Source organism: Primulina tabacum, chromosome 6, assembly GCF_025594145.1.
Source record: "Primulina tabacum isolate GXHZ01 chromosome 6, ASM2559414v2, whole genome shotgun sequence".
Taxonomy (NCBI): Eukaryota; Viridiplantae; Streptophyta; class Magnoliopsida; order Lamiales; family Gesneriaceae; genus Primulina; species Primulina tabacum.
In genome coordinates this window covers 26,961,837-26,984,409 of record NC_134555.1, presented here as the reverse complement: position 1 = coordinate 26,984,409, position 22,573 = coordinate 26,961,837, and the positions used below count along the sequence as shown (strand labels likewise).

Genomic DNA, 22,573 nt, shown 5'->3' with positions numbered 1-22,573 from the left:
GACGCATCTTCATGAATCTCTCGTAAACAGTCTCAGGCCTTGTCGGCCTGGTCGCCACCGCATTGTTCCCCACAAACTGTGCGAAGAACTGAGTCATCCCAGCCAGCATCTGGGCATTCATGTCCGGTGGAGGTGGTGGTGGAGGTGGTAGGTCTTTCTCCTGTCTCTGCTCCTCCCTGTCCTCTCGGCGAGGCTCCTCATCTCTATTGCGCTCGAGGATGCGCCTAGGGGGCATACAATTCCATACAAAACCCATACGTAACTAACATGCATAATTCCATCATTAATTTAAATTTAAATACTGAGCAATAAAAATCTGGGCAAAAAAAATATCTCATGAAATCATGTTGTTGAAAATAATTCATCCTTTAAATGAAATGCGTAAATGTAAAACTTACAGACTGAAGACGTGACTTCATGAGCTTCTCGAGATCAGTAGTAGTACAAACCTAAACAGAACCATTGCTCTGATACCAGCTGTCGAGGCCTAAAAATCCTTAGTTGAAAATTTGCGGAATTTAAAATTTTTTCTTTTGAATAATTAAAAATTGCCTCATTCATAACTGAACTGATAAATAACGTTTGATGTTCAAAGTGGCAGCGGAAGAAATTAACATTTTCGAAATAACAGTAAAAAGTTTATCCAACGATAATTAAAATGTTTAAGCCAACAAATAATAATAAATGCTGAACTGAGGTCCTCGGGTCCTACTACTGCCGACTCGAGCCTGCTCACTGGTCCCCGCCCTCGGTCCCGACATCATCAGCACCTACAACAATCAAGTCTAGTGAGTCTAAAGACTCAACATGCATATATCGTAAATAGCGAGTAAATAAATAAATAATAAGCTTGCATGCAAGTGAAAATATAATGTCATGAGGCATAAACTAAAAATGTCGTGTCATGATTAATTATAATACGTGCATAACTGAACTGAAAATCATAGTGAAAATGTTTGCTCCTTGGAGCCCTGTACTGAAATAGCCTGAAATAATTTTCTGGTGAGATTATGGTCTACGCATGTGGTCCCTGAACTGAACTGACCGGTGACTCGCGATCGGGCCTGTAACTGGCGACATGACTTAGTAATATATGTCTGATCAGACCACTGCCACAGTACTGGGTGAAACAACTGAACTGACCGGTAACTGGCGACCGGGCCTGTAACTGGCGACAGGACTTAGTAATGCTTTCATAACCGGTAACTGACGACCGGACCGGTAACTGGCGACCGGATTTAATCATGATAGTAAAGTGACCACAAGCCATATCGCATAAATCTCAAAATTTGTATTTTTGCACGTAATATAATTAAATAACTGAATTAAATATCCTGTAAATATTTTACTGAATGGATTGGATCTCTCCCAGGCTCTCTGCAACCTAAATATGCCATGAAAAATATGCAATAGATTTATGGGACCAAACTATGCACTAACATTCTAAAATGTGACAATTACGCCTACCGACTTCGTATTTAATCATGACTCCGAACCAAGCCGAACCAACACTGAACCGTCATGTGTAGTCATGATTAAAATATGCCTAAAATGATAAAATAATGCTCCTAAAATGATGAGGGCCGAAATCTAGGTGGCCAAAACAAGAAACGCTCTTTCGAGAGTCAATTTGGCACATCGCACTGTAAATTCTCGTACGACCTCAAAAATGAACCGAATGACGAACGGTCAAAAACATGACCTTCATAACTCAATGAGACACTGTCCAGTCCAAGGCCATAGGCTAAAAGCCGACCGATAACTCGAACGAGCCACTGAAACATCACAGCAAGTTGTTGTCCACAAATACAGCAGCTGTGCTTGGTTTGCTTGCGTCGTTTGCGAGGCTAATGGCCATTGGGGCTTGAAACAGCAACCAAAACCTCTTACCAAAATCCCAAGGAATGATTTGAGCCACGGCTAAGGGCCCTAGGCCAGCCACAATTCGAACCACACCAGCAAACAACCGAACGTTCCAACCGAGAACAAATTCTGCACGTAGGATGCATTGCTTTTGTTTGGATGTCACTAATCGTTCCAATGGCCATTTGATTGACCATGACACGATCTATACATCTAGGGGCATGGTATGAACCGTGGCTACAGGCCATAGGCCAACCAAGATCCACACCAACCCACCAAAACCGAACCACACATGCTGCGCAAAGGGAGAAGCCGAAGGGGGTGCTGGGTTGTTCTAGCGTTTTAATTAAAAACCGATTCATAATAGACCAAGCCACCAAAAGGGCGACGTAGTCACGTCATAGAAATGCAGGAGAAGTGATCTAACCATGGCTATAGGCCCTTAGGGCAGCCAAGATCAGATCCTTTCCCCTTGACAGCAAAACCGAATTTTCAAAACTCATGTGGACACCAAATGGGAGGTTGCTGTCCTCTTCTTGATTACGGCTAGCATGGGACTCAAACCAATGGACAAATGTGATCCTAACCTGTCCTAGCACATGCCTAGGAGCAGCCTTGGGAGCCTGGAATCGAACCAATACCTGAAACCACAAAAGAAAACCGTGAAGCTTGAAAAGGGAGGGCCGAAAATCTGCATGTACATTTTCTGAAATTTCTTGGTGCATTTCGGTTTTTACATGAAAGGATGATCATGAAACATAAAAATAATGATAGTATGACTTGATTAAAGAGTCAAGGAAGAATATATGCATGCCTGGTTTTGTTTTGAAAGAAAAACGAAAGAACGAAACGAGACGGCGAGGAGGAGGTGGAGCGCTTTCTTGTCTACCTTTCTTGCTCTCGATTTCTCTCTAGTTTCCTCTAGTGTTAGCCACGATTTTTCTCTCCAAAAAACTCTGAATTTTGAGACTAAGGGAGGGGATATGATGGTTAGGGGAGTGAGGGAGATGTGTGCAAAAATATAGGGAAAGAATCAAGACTAAGTCTACCTCTCATTCAAAATTTGAATTGGTTTGATCAAGTCTTTTTTTTTTTGGGGGGGGGGGGGGGGGGGGGGGGGGAGCTTGCCCGATTATCTAAGATAATTAGACTAGGATATTGCTTTTTAATAAACTAATTAAATTTGATCAATCATTAAAAAGATTATCATGCTAAAAAAATGACAAAGAATGGGTCAAAGGTGAGTTGGCATATAATTGCTTATTCCACTAAGGAGTGGCCGAAAATTCTCACAAATAAATGGAGGGGAATTCTTTTCTAACTAGTAAATTTATAGCCCTTAAAAGCCTCACTAATCCTTTAAATAATTTAGTGAATTAATCTTTTAATTATTGGAACTTAAGTGAACTTATTTCCTACTCACCTCAAGTAAATAAATTAAATCCTCAAACCTCCTTTTTAACTTAAATGAACTTACTTGCTAGCTAAAATAAATTCTGGAACTGATTTCTGAATCTTAAATTCTATCTCAAAACTCCAACTCCAGTTCGGCCTCACTGAAAATAACTGAAATGATAAAAATTAAACCACTGCATAAAATAATTAAATTTAAATACTCATGCAATAAAATCATTTTAATTTAAAATACTAGAATTACGCATGGCTTATACGTAGTCTAAGTTACGGGTTCTACACTTGGACTGTAAGTTGGCATGTTCTTGAAGTAATACATGAGTATAATTATGAATTCCAAATGCTTCCCATTGTTTATTGATATAGGTACATTGTTAGTATCTTTATTGATGAAAACATAGAACCATATTCCATTGTTATATATTGAATATGAAAGAAACTCATGAATATTGAAGATGGAAGCTATGTCATGAACATGAACATGAAAGGAAAAGAACTGACTTTTATATGATATAGAGCTTGTTGACATCATGGGTGGTTTTAAGTCCACCAAACATATTTTCCAATATATGTTCATGGGGCGTGGGGTTGTCAAAGTTGCTCCGTGACGTCCAACACAGTAGTAGCTATATAATAAAACAAGCACAGTAGTACAGGTCAACTAATGAGGCTCAAGTACAAAAATGAACATGAATATATGGTATGGTATGACATGGTTTAAAGATTCAATGTTGATCACGACTTGATATGTATGTTCTTTTTATGCATATTGATACGTATAAGTGCCAACTTATTGAGTTTTAAAAACTCACATGGCTCATGTATTATAGGATCAGGTAATGAAGATACATAGGATGCCGGTTCGCCAAGAGATGCTTTTGACGTGCCTTGCCTCGACAAGAACCTGGACGTCTTATTGTATAGCTTCCGCATAGGTATTATAGTGAATGCAATGTCAGGGTTTGAAACAATTTTTAAAATGTTATGTCTATGTGTATAATTATACCGAGTATGTTTGTTTATAAGAATACAATTATATGTACGTATTGTAGTTGTTGCTTGAGTTTTTTGTGTATACAAAATATAGGGACATCATTCCAAAAATTTTATAACCCATCAATTTGATTCCCCTTGTTTGAATGGTTTCATAATATAGATATATTATTCAAATCCTATTTTGATTATAAGTATAAGTATCATTAATCATGTAGAGATTAGAAGAAGGTTGTGACAATACCTCTATAGGTTCGTGGTCGTATTCATAGATGACGTCCTAGTGTATTCAACAAGTAAGGAGGATCATGAAAAACTTTTTCGTCTCACCCTACAGACACTCAGAGAAGAAGAACTGTATGCAAAAGTTAAGAAATGTGAATTTTGTCTAACATGTGTTGCCTTCTTGGGACACATAATCTCTGAACTAGGTGTCTCAGTGAACCACAAGAAAGTAGAGGCAATTGTGGACTGGCCTCGACCAAAATCAGTAACTCAGATTCAAAGCTTTCTGGGTTTAGCTAGATATTATAGGACCTAGGAAATTCGTCAAAGGATTTTCTTCAATTGTCATACCCCTCATAAAATTCACATAGAAGAACTCTAGATTCATTTGGAGCGAAGAATGCGGAAAGAATTTTCAGATTCTTAAAAGAAAACTTGAATCTACACCAGTGCTAGTACTTCCCGAAGATGGCAAGAACTTCACGATATATAGTGATGCATCAAAGGAGGATTAGGGTGTGTGCTTATGCAGGAAGGTCAGGTAATTGCCTACACATCAAGGAAATTAAAACTTAATGAGAAAAATTATCCAACTCTTGATCTTGAGTTAGCAGCCATCATATTTACACTAAAAATATGGAGACATTATCTATATGGTGCTAAATGCGAGATATTTACCGATCATCAAAGCCTCAAATACATATTCACATAAAAATAATTAAACATGAGGCAAAGAAGGTGGATTAAACTCTTGAAGGACTACGACTTAACCATCAACTACCATCCGGGTAAAGCCAACAAGGTAGTAGATGCCTTGAGCCGAAGAGACATAGGAAGAGTAAATTTATCGGCTCTTTTAGCTCAACCATGCCTTCAAGAAACCATCAAGCTGAAACAAAATCACGATTCTTCCATAGCAAAAATTAAGGAGCAAATTCAAGAAGGAAAAGCCCAATAATTTCAAGCTGATGCGAAAGGTGTCTTGTGGATGAAAATAAGTTTGTGTGTACCAGACCTCGATGAGATTCGACGGGAAGTAATGTCTGAAGCACACAAATCAAAATTCTCAATTCATCCTGGAAGTACCAAAATAAACCGGGACTTGAAAAATATTACTGGTGGAATGGAATGAAGAAGGATGTAGCTGATTTTGTCGCTAAATGCCAAACATGTCAACTGGTCAAAGCCAAACATCAACGACCTAGAGGACTCCTACAACCGCTAGAGATCCCAACATGGAAGTGGAAACACATTTCCATGGACTTTGTAGTAGGAATACCAAAGTCAAAATAACAACATGATGAGATCTGGGTTATCATCGACTGTAACGTACCGTACTTTTAAACTAATTAAAATTTGAGGAAAAATAAAATTTTTATTAAATAAATAATAAACCTGCGAATTGCATTAAAATAATCTACTTGTCTAAAAATATTTGAAATAAAAACAATTACAATCGAAGTTTACAAAAAGGTAAACGTTTAAACATCGTAAACAATATCTTGAAAATCAGAGTATTTAAAACATGCATAAAGTTCTTAAAATCATAGGCGGTCATAGGATTTAGCCTCATGCGCAGACTGAGCCGACTCATTGATCCTCACCCCTCGTCTACTAATACTCGTCTTCACCTGCATTGATCAAGTCTAGTGAGTCTAAAGACTCAACATGTATAAACATGAAATAACAAGTAATACATAATAAAACCACATGCATCTTTAAACTAGAACATACATACTTAAACTTCAACGTAATAACATAAACTTAGATGTTTCATCATCATAAAACTTATCATAAACATACTTGCATCATACATCCTTGAACATGCATAAACTGATTTAATATGTCAGAACGTTTATTTTAAATGTTAGTTTAAATGTTTATGATGTTAAAATGTTTTTTTATGATTTTTATATGTTAAAACGTTTATTTTAAATGTTCATGGATTTTTATGGTTTAATCTTTGACATTTAAAAGACAAGTTTCATGCTTGGTTTAAAAGAAAGAGGATATTATATGCATGTTTTTATTAAGTGGTGGAAATACGAAATGTTGAAGGACGTCAAGGGACTGTGACTAAATATGTTGGAAATATCGTGAGGGTTATGGTCCCAGTGGGAGCCCGACGATCGTGTTTCCGTTGATACGAATACGATGATATGATTGGAGATGTCGTGAGAGGAGAAGGCCCTAGAGGGAGCCCATTTATGGAAAAAGGCCCCAGAGGGAGCCCCGACGATCGTATTTCCAATGACATGATATGTTAATACGTAAATCCAGGGCCTAGTTGACCGGTGAGAGTGTTGCTGGTGTCCCCCACCGCCCAGTACTGTGGTTACATGTAGATGGATTCATCGCCCAATATGTTTAAGAATACGAGTCACAATCACGATCTGAATTCAACAAAACACAAACATGAATATGAATATGTTCACACGACTATGAATATGTTGATACGAATATGGATATGTTGATATGAATATGGATATGTTAATATGAGTATGAATATGATGACATGGATATGTTGATATGAATATGGATACAAATATGAATATGTTTAAGTTTATATGAAAATGTTTATGCATAAGATTATGAAAACGTTTTTATTTAAAGTTTTATGCATCATGAAAATGTTTACGAAAATGTTATATTTTAAGTTTATGTATCTTCATGAAAACGATATTTTAAGTACAAGTATTTTTCACTGTTGTATGTTATCTGCATATGTATTATGTTGTTATCAAGATTATGGTGTGTTGAGTCTTTAGACTCACTAGGTGTGATTGATGCAGGTGATTATGATAATAATGATTATGGAGGTCTTGATTGTTGACTTTGCTAGAGTGAAGGTGCACATAACCCGATGACCGATGCTAGTTTTCTGCGCTAGATATGATTTATGATTTCAAGTTATGTTAAAAATATTTTACGACTTTTAGTTATGTTTGAGAGGTTTTTGAGAGATTATAGTATGGGCTGTATTTCTCAAATATCTAGTTGGTTGTTTTATTTTAAAATGATGTCCAAAATATTTTATACAATTTTTGGTGGTTTGGCCGATGCTATGTGAGGTTTGAAAAAAGAAAAAAAAATTCTAGCACGTTTAAGAAAACGATTAAGCAGACGTTTCAGTTGGTATCAGAGCAAAGGTCCTGTAAAAGGTTGTGCCACCATCAGCGCCGGGAAGATCAGTCGTCAAGCCTCAACTAGTAAGTTTTACATGCTTTTATATGATCCATATGTTGTTACATGCATAATTATATGAATTATATGCTCACGTCACATGTTTAATTTCTTTATGAGGATATATGATTTACATGCTTTAGAATTTTTATACGTGATACGATATGAAATAAGAAATTATTTTATTTCAACACATGTTGGCTTCGTGGTTGAATTGGACTATGCTGATTTTTGGGTTATAGTATTGACGTTCTATTTTTTGGGCCATAAGTTAATCGTGTATAATATGAAGGCTTTTGGGACATGTAGATTTTCTAAGAAATATTTATGAATAATGATTACTAGTCGAATTAATTTTTGAGAATTAGACATAAGTAATAATTATTCGAGGACTGCGATGATCTTGGGAAGTAAGAAAATGTATAAATTGGGATTTTAAGTTTGATGAAAGGTAAGATTTGTTTTAGTAATTGATTTTTGGGTAAATGAGTGTAAATTTTTGAAATTATGCTATGGAAAACCTATAGAAGGAAATCAAGAATGCCAAGAACTTATGGGTTAATTGTAGGAATTTTGAAATTAAGGACAAATAAGAATTAAGGACAAATAAGATAATTTTTGAGGAAATTAAGAATTTATTTTGCAATTATTAAGGAATTTGGGGACTAGTTTAGAAATAAGTGAGAATTGAATGTGTTAAATGATAGGAATTTTCGATGATTTAGACTTTTAAGAAGATTTGGAACCTTGGATATTTTGGTTATAATGTTATAAGGAAAGCTAATCAAGGGTTTTTTTTAGGATGAAACGATATTAGGCTTGAAAATCTAATCGTTAGCGAAAGCGTTTGGGATTTTAAGATTGAAATATGATAAGTTGATGAACATTTTAGGTGTAAAATAAGGAAAGTAATATACGATAAGTGTGGGCATCCATCTTTTGATATTGAGAATTGTAAGAAAAATTTAAATTTGAGGTTATAATAGTATCATTACGGGTTTTTTAAAGTTTCAAATTTCCAAATAAGGATTTAGAAGGAAAATTTAATTGGGATCAAGGAGACGTAATGACATTCCAGAACTTAAGTTTTATCAGAGTAGCACAACGGAAGTGTGGATTTTTTTGATACTAGAACTAAGTCTAAACTTTTGATTATCGAGGATAAGCGAATTTCGAGGACGAAATTCAATTTAAGGGGGAAGATTGTAACGCCCCGAAAATTTAAAGGCTTACGCGAACCACATTGATACAATTATTAAATTTCTTGTGTATGTTAATTAAATGGTTTAATTGGATAAATTAATTATGTGGTGCATAATTGCATGTTTAAAATATATTTTTCTACATGGTTCATTAAAATATATTTTTAAAGGATATTCGAGATCGAGGAACGGAGACCGAGAACTGAAAAATAGAAAATGTTTTTATTAAACAATTGTTTTTAATTATTTAAAATATGGGTGATGCTTTTTATTATTTTTTAAAATAAGGGGTTTTGATGTGATTTTAAATGCCGGGATGTAAATTTTATCGGTGTTGGTTTTTCAACAAAAATACAAACGTATTAACAACCCGGCTAATAAATTCACAATTTTCCTAAACAAAATTATTTTTAATATTTTAATTAATCGCTAAGGAGCTTAATTGGGCCTAATAAACTACATAATGGGCCTATGCTTGTTTAAGTTGTAATTAACTATATAATATGCAATTAACCCCACCCCAAAACCCATATGTTTCATGCCACTTTCAGATTTTGTTTTCACTCCAAAATCCCCCACAAGATACACGGCACACACACACCACAATTTGAAAGGGGAGTAAGAAAGTTTCAAAGGAAAAAATCAAGCCAAGTTTGTCGTCCCTTTCTTCACAATCATCAACGAATAATCGTGCGTTTAAAACGCAAAGGCATGCCATATTTCTTTCCTTCAAACATCTATCACACCATAGTATTTATTTAATTGATTTTTGAATGAAGAACAGGTTGCACCTTTGAACTTTTTCGTTCATGCATCTTCTTGAATTTTTTAAAGCTTGATTGTGTTACAAAAACATGATTTATATGTGCTAGAAGGGGCTGTCATGATTAGGATATGTTATAGAAATGTTTTACACGAGTTTAAGGAGTCCTAGAACTACACAACACGCCGCAAACAATAATAGAAACAAGTCGGGACCGAAATCGAAACGTCTTGATCATGGGGCTCGGTTTATGGGTTTTTGCTACTGGACTTTTGGTTCGGTTGGGACCAGGGATTGGCTAGGGTCCGTGAGGGGTCAAGGGAAGAGTCCTAGCCACGCTAGGATTCGAGACAAGAGGCTGGGAAGGAGTCCTACCAAGCTAGGACTCCAACCCGTGAAGCCCCATGAAAGCTACGCAGATACAGCAGCTTGTGTAGGGAAAAGGGACTCGGCTAGGAGGCTGGAGCTTGGCTAGGGTGAGTCCTAAGGGTCCTAGGTGAGTTCAAAACAAGTGGGTTCAGAGTCTGGTGTGGTTGTCTAGGTCCTAGCAACAGAAACGTGGAGTCCATGGTAGGTGGGTTTCTCGGCCATTATATGCTACTGCTGGATTGTATGGCTTCGGTTTGCAACTGGGACTCGAGTCCTTAGGTTTTAAGGGTCCAGGAGGGTTCCTAGAAGGGCTGGGCAGGGGCTTGTGTGGCTTGGGTGGCTGCTGGCTCGAGAGAAAACAGAAAATGTGAGCGAGGCACTATGGAGGCAGCATGTGCGCAGGTTGCGCTTCAGAATTCTGGTGGCTTCGCTGCTGGGTTCTATGGGTTGGGCTGGTCTGGGCTGGGTCTGGACGTGGTCCAGGGATGGCTAGGGTCAGGTGGGGCTCGGTGGTTAAGGGCTGGGAGAGTCCTGGAGTCACTAGGAGTCTATATGAAAGAGTTCATCCTTGTGCGCAGGTTGGGGTGAGTTTACAACAAGTTTTAAGCGGGCCAAGGCTAGTTCTTTGGGCTGGGCTTTGTCAGTAGGGTCCCTAGGTGGGTTGGCTAGGGTTTGGCTCAAGGTGGCTTGGGCGCTGCTCGAGTAAATTGGGGGATGGCTCGGTGGTTTCGATTATGTGTCAATATTTCGAATTTTAGAACAAAAATTAGATCCATGGGTCCACGGGTGTGGCTCATGACTTGGAAGAGTAGAATAAATCATAAAAAGGTTATGTTAAAAATTTGGGATCAAAATATTGAGTTTGGATTTATTCGAGATTTAATCGCCGCACGAAATGCTAATTAACAAGTTAATTGAAACGCCTAGTTTTAAGCTTTATAAAATTATAGAAAATTATATTTAAGCTCAAATATTTATTAAAAGTCTAATTTTTTAATTTTGGAACTTTATATTAAGTTTTGCTTTAATTCGGGATTAAAACACATTAATACGTTATGTTTAAAGATTAATTTAAAAGTCATCGATTTAAGCCAAATAAAAATATGGGAAAATTTATGTAAGCTCAAATAATTATTTAAGACATGTTAGAGTCAATGGAAATAAGAAAAAGACAAAATCGTGCAATTTTACGTCTAGGGGTAAAACGATCTTTTTACACCTAGAAATTAGTAAACGTCATGGCAGTGTCCTGAATGCTGTTTTACATGCTAATAGGATTATTTTCAATGATTATGTATGTTTATGAATTTTTAAGATGTTAATATGTTTATTTTTAATGTTTATGGATTTTTAATATGACAAAATGTTATTCTAAATGTTTATAGATATTTTTATGATTTTATATGTCAAAACATTTATTTTAAATTTTTATGATGTTAAAATGTTTATTTTAAAACGTTTATATTTTTTATGATTTTTATATGTTAAAACGTTTATCTTAACTGTTCATGGATTTTTATGGTTTAATCTTTGACATTTAAAAGACATGTTGCATGCTTTGTTTAAAAGAAAAACGATATTATATGCATGTTTTTATTAAGTGATGGAAATACGAAACGTTGAAGGACGTGAAGGGATTGTGACTAAATATGTTGGAAATATCGTAAAGGGTTATTATCCAGTGGGAGCCCGACGATCGTGTTTTCGTTGATACGAATACGATGATATGATTGGAGATGTCGTGAGGGGAGATGGCCCCAGAGGAAGCCCATTTTTGAGAAAAGACCCCAGAGGGAGCCCCGACGATTGTATTTCCAATGACATGATATGTTAATACGTAAGGCCAGGGCCTAGTTGACCGGTGAGAGTGTTGCTGGTGTCCCCCGCCGCCTTGTACTGTGGTTACATGTAGATGGATCCATCGCCCAATATGTTTAAGAATACGAGTAACAATCACGATCTGAATTCAACAAAACACGAAAATGAATATGAATATGTTGACATGACTATGAATATGTTGATACGAATATGGATATGTTGATATGAATATGGATATGTTGATATGAGTATGAATATGATGATATGGATATGTTGATGTGAATATGGATACGAATATGAATATGTTTAAGTTTATATGAAAATGTGTATAAAAATGTTTATGCATAAGATTATGAAAACATTTTTATTTAAAGTTTTATGCATGATGAAAATGTTTACGAAAATGTCATGTTTTAAGTTTATTCATCTTCATAAAAACGATATTTTAAGTACAAGTATTTTTCACTGTTGTATGTTATTTGTATATGTATATTGTTGTTATCAAGATTATGGTGTGTTGAGTCTTTTGACTCACTAGTTGTGATTGATGCAGGTGATTATGATAATAATGATTATGGAGGTCTTGATTGTTGACTTTGTTGGACTGAAGGTGCACATAACCCGATGACCGATGCTAGTTTTCCGCACTAGTTATGATTTATGATTTCAAGTTATGTTAAAAATATTTTACGACTTTTTATTTATGTTTTGAGAGGTTTTTGAGAGATTATAGTATGAGATGTATTTCTTGAATATATAGTTGGTTGTTTTATTTTAAAATTATGTCCAAAATATTTTATATAATTTTTGGTGGTTCGGCCGATGCTATGTGAGGTTTGAAAAAAGAAAAAAAAATTTCTAGAAGCAGACGTTTCGATAAACGTCGGAGATCCTGATACATCTTGGTGCTACCTGGATGTATTGAGTATGGCGCGGTATGAGCTTCTGTCAAAACATCCCCTCGAATGTCATAACCACTGTGAACACATATCAAACCTCTCAACGTTAACAAATCATCAGTGTTCATCGCAAACTCAGAATTTCCTTTCTCATCGGCTTTGGATCGCAATTCCATCAACTGATTGTTATTAGGTTGCTCCTGTCGTATTCTATATGTCAACAAAGGTTGAATAACCAAAGCTGAAAGTCTAGCGATGGTCCATTGCTCTACCATAGCGATCTCGCTCCTATGAAGATCCAATAACAACGGCTTTTGAATCAACGAGCTCAAAGAAGAAACTGAATTGCGGCTCAAAGCATCTGCAACAACGTTTGCTTCACCTGTGTGGTAGCTAATGATCACATCATAATTATTAACAAGTTCTAACCACCTCCTTTGCTGCATATTGAGTTCTTTCTATGAGAATAGATATTTCAAGCTCTTGTGGTCTGTGAAAATTTCACATTTCTCGCCATAAAGATAATGCCTCCATATTTTCAATACGAAGACCACAGCCGCCAATTCAAGATTGTGGAGCCCCGGGTCCGATATCTAATATTAATAATTTTAATTGTAACAAACCAAATGATTAAGTAAAATACATAATTTGTGGTTCACCAATCCACATAAACATCGTTAAAATAATTTAAATGTCTCAAATGTTTGAAATATAATTTTCAACATGTCAAACCAAAGTAATCCCAACAACATAAAATAGCTCCTTAGACCCGAGAATCCCACTCTAACTCGTATCTCCTCGCTTGGAGCTGGACTCTGGCATCCCAAGCCTCGCCTCACCTACCGTCAAGTACATGAAAACAAGAGGTATCCGACGTGCCGGTGAGTATAAACCAAGTATGATACAATCAATAACATATGAGAATTTAATTTTAAAAATAGTTCATATAAATCCATAAAGATGCAATATAATGCAATGTATGATCAGAAGCTGTGGGCTATCAATAAATTTCAAGATCAAGTGAATCATCTGGTCATAGGGTACCCAAGGAAAGAGAATCTCCAGCAACATCTACCGACTCATCCGCTTGAGGTGGGGTGCTGTGTTCTACAATCCCAGGACTATGGTGCGCCTATAGAGAGTGTTCAGGCCATAGCAGCGACCTCCGCATACACTATGCCAACTCAACTATAGCCCCATACGTCCAACAAATCAATATATCAAGGCGACCTCCGCCATATCAAATCTGAATCGAAAAGTGGCTCAATATGCAATGCAATGATGCATTTCAATCTCATCAAGTCAATATCATAATAAGCTCATCTCAAAATATCAATCATCAAAAATCACAAGTATTTCATCAAGCCATAGAATTTTCAATTTAAAATAAAAATGATACTTTTACCTCGTATGTTACCGACGTAACATACCTTTCAAATATTACGAAATGAAGATCGAAATGTGTAGGTGAGAAGTCTTGAACCTCTGAATTCTACTATAACTCAACAACTCGGATCATTTATCAAAATAGAGCAATTTCTGTACAAAATTCATAATTAATTTAATAATGTTTCGAATCAAGATCCGCAATTTGGATATTCAAGAAAACTCAAATCCCAACAATTGTGTAAAGAAGGAATCCATATCATTTCATAACCGTAATATGACATAAAAACATTCATTGAATCATTTTGTCAAACACGTGACGTGCGTGCTAAAGAGTTAGCTCATCTACAATTCCATTTCTTTTCCAAAATATCAATGCATACAATACCATCAATCATTATATTAACAACTTTACCTCAACACTCAAACCAAACAACCCATTGTTTTCCCTTCAATCACTAACCCAAGGAAATAAGCTTTCTTACCTTGCTTCTAAACTCTTGAGGAGAAGAACTTCTAATCTCCAAAAAAAGATTAATGTCTTGGAAGAAATTGGATTGAAGGAGAAATGAGGAACCCTAGCTCTAAACCGATGGAGAGAAATGAGGATGAGAAGAAATGATACAAAAATCATTCCCCAATCTAATATAGACCATCCAACCTCAAAACACGTTTTTTATACAAGTGCTGGCGCCATGGCGCGTGTTTTGGTGAAGGGGCGCGCACCATACTGCCCAACCACCAAAATTTCAGCAATTGGAGCGCCATCGCGCGGGATCTGGCGCAGGGGCGCGACGTATTCTGTCCAAAACTCATTTTTAACTTCAGAATTTGCGAATGTGGTAAACTAGAAAGTTGTAGCCTATATCTTGGCTTGCATCTCCAATTGGCCTCATGTTATTTGGAGGTTTGAATAAAAAGTTATGCTCAATCTCGCAACATGTGTCATTGTAGGAACGACGATACGCACGACACACTTCGGGGCGCTTTTGGCTCGTCTTCCCTAATGATTTGACCAAAACTCAAAATAAGAAAGTTATAGCCTTATGTCTTATCTTTCTAATGAAAGTGGCCTCGCATCAATTGGATCAATATACAAAACATTATGCAAAAAACCACAACTACTGCCACATTTTTCATACCGTTTCTGCACTTCCATTACCTATTTAGCTCAAATTCAACCTTTGATTCTACCCATCCATTATCTATTTAATTCTATAACATTCATTACCATTCATACCATAATGTAAAGACATAAACCATCACAACTACTGCCACAATTTTATTTTTTTCAAAATTCGGCATTACAATTCCACCCCTCTAAAAATAGATTTCGTCCTCGAAATCAATCATCTCTTTCAAGTCTAAGATGTAATAATCAATACTGAAAATAAAACTGAGAATAGAAGCGTACTTCATTTGGATAACTCTGGATATTTATGTCACATTTTATCTTCTAATTCCCAAGTTGCCTCTTCGACACCATGTCTGTTCCACTGTACTTTAATCAACGGTATCAATTTATTTCTGAGTTGCTTATCTTTTCTATCTAGAATTTTAATCGGTCTCTCAATGTAGCTCAAATTCTGATCTAACTCAACTTCATCGGGTGGAAGTACATGAGAACGATCTGGATGATATTTCTTCAACATGGACACATGAAAAACATCATGAACACCTGATAACGCAGGAGGAAGAGCTAATCTATAAGCCAAATCACCAACACGTTCCAAAATCTCATACGGACCTATGAATCTCGGTGATAATTTACCCTTCTTTTCAAATCTAACTATACCATGAAAATGAGATATTTTCAGAAAAACTCTGTCACCTTTCTAAAAAATCAACGGCCGTCTCCTGATGTTCGCATACTTAGCCTGTCTATCCTGAGCAGCTCTCATACGACTCTGAATCAATTTCACCTTCTCTGTCATATCTCTTATCATATCAGGTCATACAATATGTGCTTCAGATAAATCGTCCCAATACAGAGAAGATCGACACTTCCTTCCATATAGTGCTTCAAATGGTGACATTCCAATGCTCACTTGATAACTATTTTTATAAGAAAACTCGACAAGTGGTAACGAATCCTGCCAACCAATACCAAAATCCATCACTACAGCTCTCAGCATATCCTCTAATGTCTGAATAGTACGTTCTAACTATCCGTCTGTCTGAGGATGATATGCTGTACTCAAATGCAAACGAGTACCAAGGGCCTCTTGTAAAATCTGCCAAAAATGAAAAGAAAATCTGGGATCACGATCTGATACAATTGACTTAGGCACACCATGCAATCTCAAAACTTCTCTAATGTACAATCTGGCCATCTGATCATGCCTATATGTCATCTGATAAGGAATGAAACACGAAGACTTGGTTAATCTGTCAACGATAACCCAAATTGCATCGCAACCCCTCGACGACCTCGGCAATTTCGTGACAAAGTCCATGGTGATATGATCCCACTTCCATTCCGGAACTTTAAGGCTATGCAAAAGACCTCCTGGTCGCTTTCTTTCTGCTTTCACTTATTGACAATTCAAAAAACGAGATACAAATTCTACTATGTCAGATTTCATTCTTTTCCACCAAAATTGTTTCTTCAAATCATTGTACATCTTCGTACTTCCAGGGTGTACACTGAACTTACTGCAATGAGCATCACACAAAATCTGTATCCTCAATTCTGAAATATTAGGAACTACAATATGATTATTCACAAACAAAATACCCTTATTATTGACCTGAAATTCTGATCGATGTCCTGATTTGACAAGTTCAACTGATTTCTGAATGCTTTGATCTAACTTTTGGGCCTCTCTAATTTTGACAAACAACTCGGGTTCTGCCTGAATCATAAATACTCTTACAGGTTGAGTATCTACCACAAAATCCAAACCAGAAAGACAACATTCTTCTATAAATCAGATACACTGCTAGTGATCAAGGACATATTACATACTTTTCTGCTCAAAGCATCGGCTGTTGAATTAGACTTTCCTGGATAATATTTTATCTCGCAATCATAGTCTTTCAACAAGTCTAACCAACGCCTCTGTCTCATGTTCAACTCCGCTTGTGAAAAGAGGTATTTCAAACTCTTATGATCAGTGAATATCTCAAATGTCTCCCCATACAAGTAGTGACGCCAAATCTTTAGCGCAAAAACAACTGCTGCTAGTTCCAAGTCATGAACTGGGTATTTAGACTCATGTGGCTTCAACTGTCGTGAAGCATAGGCAACAACCCGGCCATGCTGCATTAATACACAACCCAGTCCTTGATGTGAAGCATCAGTGTGCACTGTAAATCCTCCAACACCTGATGGGATAGTCAGAACTGGAGCACTAGTAAATATCTGCTTAAGTTCAACAAAACTAGCCTCACATGCCGGTGACCAAATAAATGGTACATTCTTTTGTGTTAGCAGGGTAATTGGCCTCGCAATCTGTGAGAATCATTCAATAAATCTGCGATAATAGCCTGCCAAACCCATAAAACTACGTACCTCAGGAACTGATGTCGGTCTAGACCAATTGATGACTGCTTCAACTTTACTCGAATCAACTGATATACCAGCACTCAAAATCACATGTCCAAGGAATACCACTCTATCCAACCAAAACTCGCATATGGATAATTTAGCATACAACTTTTCAATTCTCAAAATTTTCAAAACAGCTCTCAAGTGCTCGACATGCTCAATTTCAGATTTTGAATAAATAAGAATATCATCAATGAAGATCATAACAAATTGATCTATATACCGTTGAAACACACGGTTCATCAAATCCATAAATACCGCAGGTGCATTGGTCAACCCAAAAGGCATAACCAAAAATTCAAAATGCCCATACCTGGTAAGAAAAGTAGTCTTAGGCACATCTGTCTCTCTAACTCTTAACTTATGATATCCGGATCTTAAATCAATCTTAGAATATACTGAAGAACCCTGCAACTGGTCAAAGAGATCATCAATCCTTGGCAAAGGATACTTATTCTTTACTGTGGTTTTATTCAACTGTCTATAATCGACACAAAGCCTCATAGACCCGTCTTTCTTCTTCACAAATAAAACTGGAGCACCCGAAGGTGAAACTCTTGGTCTTAAATATCCTTTAGCCAATAGATCCTCAATTGTTCCTTTAGTTCCTTCAGTTCAATTGGCGCCATCCTATAAGGAGCTCTATAAATAGGCTGTGTACTTGGCATCAACTCAATGTTGAACTCAATCTCTCGGACTGGAGGAAATCCTGGAATTTCATCTTGAAATACATGTGAAAATTCACTAACAATTGGAATATTTGCCAATTTAGGTACTAACCTTGAAATATCAATTGCATAAACCAAGAAACATTCGGCTCCTTTCTGCAACAAATGAGTCATGGACAAAACAGATATCAAAGGAATCTTAGCTCGAGAACCTTTACCATAGAATGTCCAGTGATCAATCATATCAGGCCTAAACTTAACATTTTTCTGAAAACAATCTACAGTAGCCCTGTATCTTGTCAACATGTCAATACCAACCATGCAGTCAAAATCAGACATCTCCAATATAATACAATCAAGCTCAATGACATTATCCTCATAACGAAATTCACAACCACTTATCATTTCATCTGACCTCATCACTTTGCCCAGTGGAGTAGAAATAGATAAGGTAGATGATAATGGTATAGAATGCAATGAATGCAGTGTGACAAAGTGCTCAGATATGAAAGTATGTGATGCACCCGTATCCATCAAAACATAAGCAGCATAACATGAGAGAAAAAAATTACCTGCAATGACATTATCTGGAGCATGATGTGCCTCATCCTCAGTGAGTGCAAAAACTCGAGCCTGCTGTCTAGGTGGATGTCCTGCCCTATGGCCACCACTATGTTTGTTCTGATCTGACCTGTTTGATTGCTGATAAGAATGAACTGTAGGGGTCTGACGATTCTGGTGAGGTGTCTGTCTCGATGATCCCCCACTCTGAGATATTTCACTACCACGATTAGGACACACTCGAGCATAGTGTCCCACCTGGTTACACAATGGCAAGCTCCTGAGATTCCTCTACACTGATCGGTATAATGTTTACCACCACACTGACCACAAGTTGTGCCTGAATAACCAGTGCTCTGAACTGAACCAGACTGTCTCGATCCACTAGAATTCAAAAAATTACTGCCATGCCTCTTAAATTGCTTTCCTCTAGCCCTAAAATGCTATCTTATGTTGCCACTATTACCCTGTCTGAACTGTTGTCGGAACTGTGGCTGTTGGGGTCATTGCGAATACTGAGAACCTCTCTGCCTATTGATTCTGGGATCTGGCGCTGGGGCGCGCCGTATTCTGTCCAAAACGCATTTTTAACTTCAGAATTTGCGAAAGTGGTAGACATAAAATTTGTAGTCCTATGTCTTGGATTGCATCTGCAATTAGCCTCATGTCATTTGGAGGTCTGAGTAAAAATTTATGCTCAATTTCCCAACATGTGTCATTGTAGGAACGACGATACGCACGACACACTTCGGGGCGCTTTTGGCTCCTCTTCCCTAATGATTTGTCCAAAACTCAAAATAAGAAAGTTATAGCCTTATGTCTTATCTTTCTAATGAAAGTGGCCTCACATCAATTGGATCAATATACAAAACATTATGCTAAAAACCACAACTACTGCCACATTTTTCATACTGTTTCTGCACTTCCATTACCTATTAAACTCAAATTCAACCTTTGATTCTACCCATCCATTATCTATTGAATTCTATAACATTCATTACCATTCATACCATAATGTAAAGCCATAAACCATCACAACTACTGCCACAATTTTATTTTTTTCAAAATTCGGGCATTACAAAGAAGATCGTGGGTGGGATAATTTTTCTCGTAATCCTTCAACTTGTCTTTCAACACTTGAAATCCGTGTTGGCACTTGTTTGTCCACTCCAACTTCACCGCTTTCCTTGTTAGATTGGTTAATGGCAGGGTTATTTATGAGAAATTGGCAATAAAACGTCAATAATAACCTGACAAACCAAGAAAACTACGCACCTCGGAGACTGTCGTAGGAATATGCCATTGTTTAATCGCTTCAATCTTCATGAGATCCACTGCAATGCCGTCTCTCAAAACGATATGGCCCAGAAATGATACTTGTTCTAATCAGAATTCACATTTTTTCAACTTTGCGTATAACTGCTTTTCCCTCAATAATTGCAATACAGTTCTTAGATGCTCGACGTGAATTTCCCGAGTCTTGGAATAAAACAGGATATCGTCAATGAAAACGATAACGAAGCTATCCATATATGACTTGAAGACCCGGTTCATTAGATTCATGAAGACAGACGGAGCGTTTTTCAACCCGAATGACATGAATAAGAACTCATAATGGCCATACCTGGTTCTGAATGAAGTTTTAGGGGCATCGGCTTCCCTAACTTTCAGCTGATAATAACCAGAATGCAGGTCGATCTTTGAAAACTCTGTCGCTCCCTGTAGCTGATCAAAGAGATCGTCAATCCTCGACAATGAATATTTATTCTTGATCTTGACTTTGTTGATCTCTCTGTAATCAATGCATAATCGGAAAGATCCATCTTTCTTTTTGACAAATAAAACTGGAGCTCCCCACGGAGAAGAACATGGACGAATAAAGCCTTTGTCTAATAGATCCTGCAACTGATTCTTCAGTTCCTTCATTTCAGTTGGGGCCATTCGGTAAGGAGCTTTTGAAATCGGAGCAGTACCTAGAACCACGTCAGTCACAAACTCCACTTCACGGTCAGGTAGCAATCCAGGCACATCATCTGCAAATAAGTCAGGAAAATCCCGAACTACCTCAATCTCATTCAACTTCATTGTCATCTCAGTATTCACATCTATCACAGCAGCTAAAAACCCCTGACACCCCTTTGATAACATTTTTCCTGAGCTTTGAGACAAGAAATACAAAAAGTGCCAAGTGACATACCAGAACTCTGGAAAATCCCGCTATCATCATCTTCTGATATAACAGAAGAATCAGGATTTGCGCCTTCTTTGGTCATTAAGAAGATTTTGCCTTGAACCCTGTCTTTCCCTTTCTCACCCTTTACCGGACAATTTTTGATGACATGTCCAACACCTCCACAACGAAAGCATCGATTACTTCTAACCAAACACTCACCTGTATGGATTTTGCCAAATTTTGGGCATACAGGTCGATCATATGCATGCGATGGCATAGGAGCTTTGATTCGATACTCCTCTTTCTCTTTGCCTTTGAACTTGCCCTTACCTTTACATCCAGAACCTTGGCCCTTAGTAGAAAAATCATGGCGCTTCAACTGTCTTTCTCGTCCTGCTAGGCCATCCTTGCTTTTCCAACAATCTCTTTATATGAAGTAGCCTTAGACATTCGAACATCTCTTTTAATTTCAGCCCGAAAACCTCTAAGAAAATGCTCGCCCTTTTCAATGTCATTGCTGGCCAGATATGGGGCAAACTGACACCCCTCTTCGAATTTGAGAATATACTCTTGCATTGACATATTTCCTTGCCTCAGTTCTAGAAATTCCTTAACTTTCTGACTTTGAACATCTCGAGAAAAATATTTATCGTAGAATAAATCTTTAAACTCCTGCCACTTGAGTGCCGAGATATTAACTGATACCTTGGTGACGTCCCACCAAATCCTCGCCGTCTTGGTCAGTAGAAAAATGGCACAGCTGACTCGATCTTTATTGTCAAACTGAAGATAATCATAAATTACCTCCACAGCTTTGACCCATTCCAAGGCTACCATGGGATCAGTGCTACCATCAAATTCTAGTGGCTTCATTTTACGAAATCTTTCGTATGCTCCTTCACTACTGGGCTCGAGCCTCACTCGCTCTCTCTCTCCCCCTCGCCCTGCATTCTGCATCCGCAAGAGCTGCTGGATTTGCTCGCCATGTAACATGGCCTGTTTTTTCAATAACTTGCTTAATTCATCAACCACTCTAGATGATGAACTATCCTCCCCTTCTGATGCTTTACGCTTAGGCGGCATGATCCTATGATACATATTAGTTTAAAACCATTTCCACACATAACATATCATAATTATTGAGGCTACACATCCATATTATATCAAATGATGCAGGTACATACATACCGAATTGTCGACAGCAGAGGAAGTCATATGCCAAATCATTGGTTCGAAAATCTCGGCTCTGATACCACTAAATTTAACACTCGTGACTAAATTACATAATCAGTACGGAAGCTTTGGAATATAATTTGGAGAAAAGGTGTAATCTTGAAAAAATTAGGCAACATCTCCCCACAAATAGGACATGCCACCTGCCTCAAGCAACACATAAAACACATGCAAAATATTTTAATATACATCAGATACCAGTTAATAGTATCTACACATATTTCTAATTTAAATACAAAAAAAGATTTTCAATGCTTCCCAAAATAACAAAAAT

The 22,573-nt window shown here is 37.1% G+C and overlaps 1 protein-coding gene across 1 annotated transcript; it reads right to left on the bottom strand.

Annotated features, from left to right (window-relative positions):
• Nucleotides 1–21,462: 21,462 nt before the first annotated feature.
• LOC142550146 (uncharacterized) lies at nt 21,463–22,149 on the bottom strand. The gene has a single exon (XM_075659381.1). It carries the CDS (start codon nt 22,147–22,149, stop codon nt 21,463–21,465), a length of 687 nt encoding a protein of 228 aa, XP_075515496.1.
• Nucleotides 22,150–22,573: the final 424 nt, after the last annotated feature.

Coding starts and splice junctions, on each gene's coding strand:
- LOC142550146 (XM_075659381.1), bottom strand. CDS start 22,149: ATGCCGCCTAAGCGTAAAGCATCAGAAGGGGAGGATAGTTCATCATCT.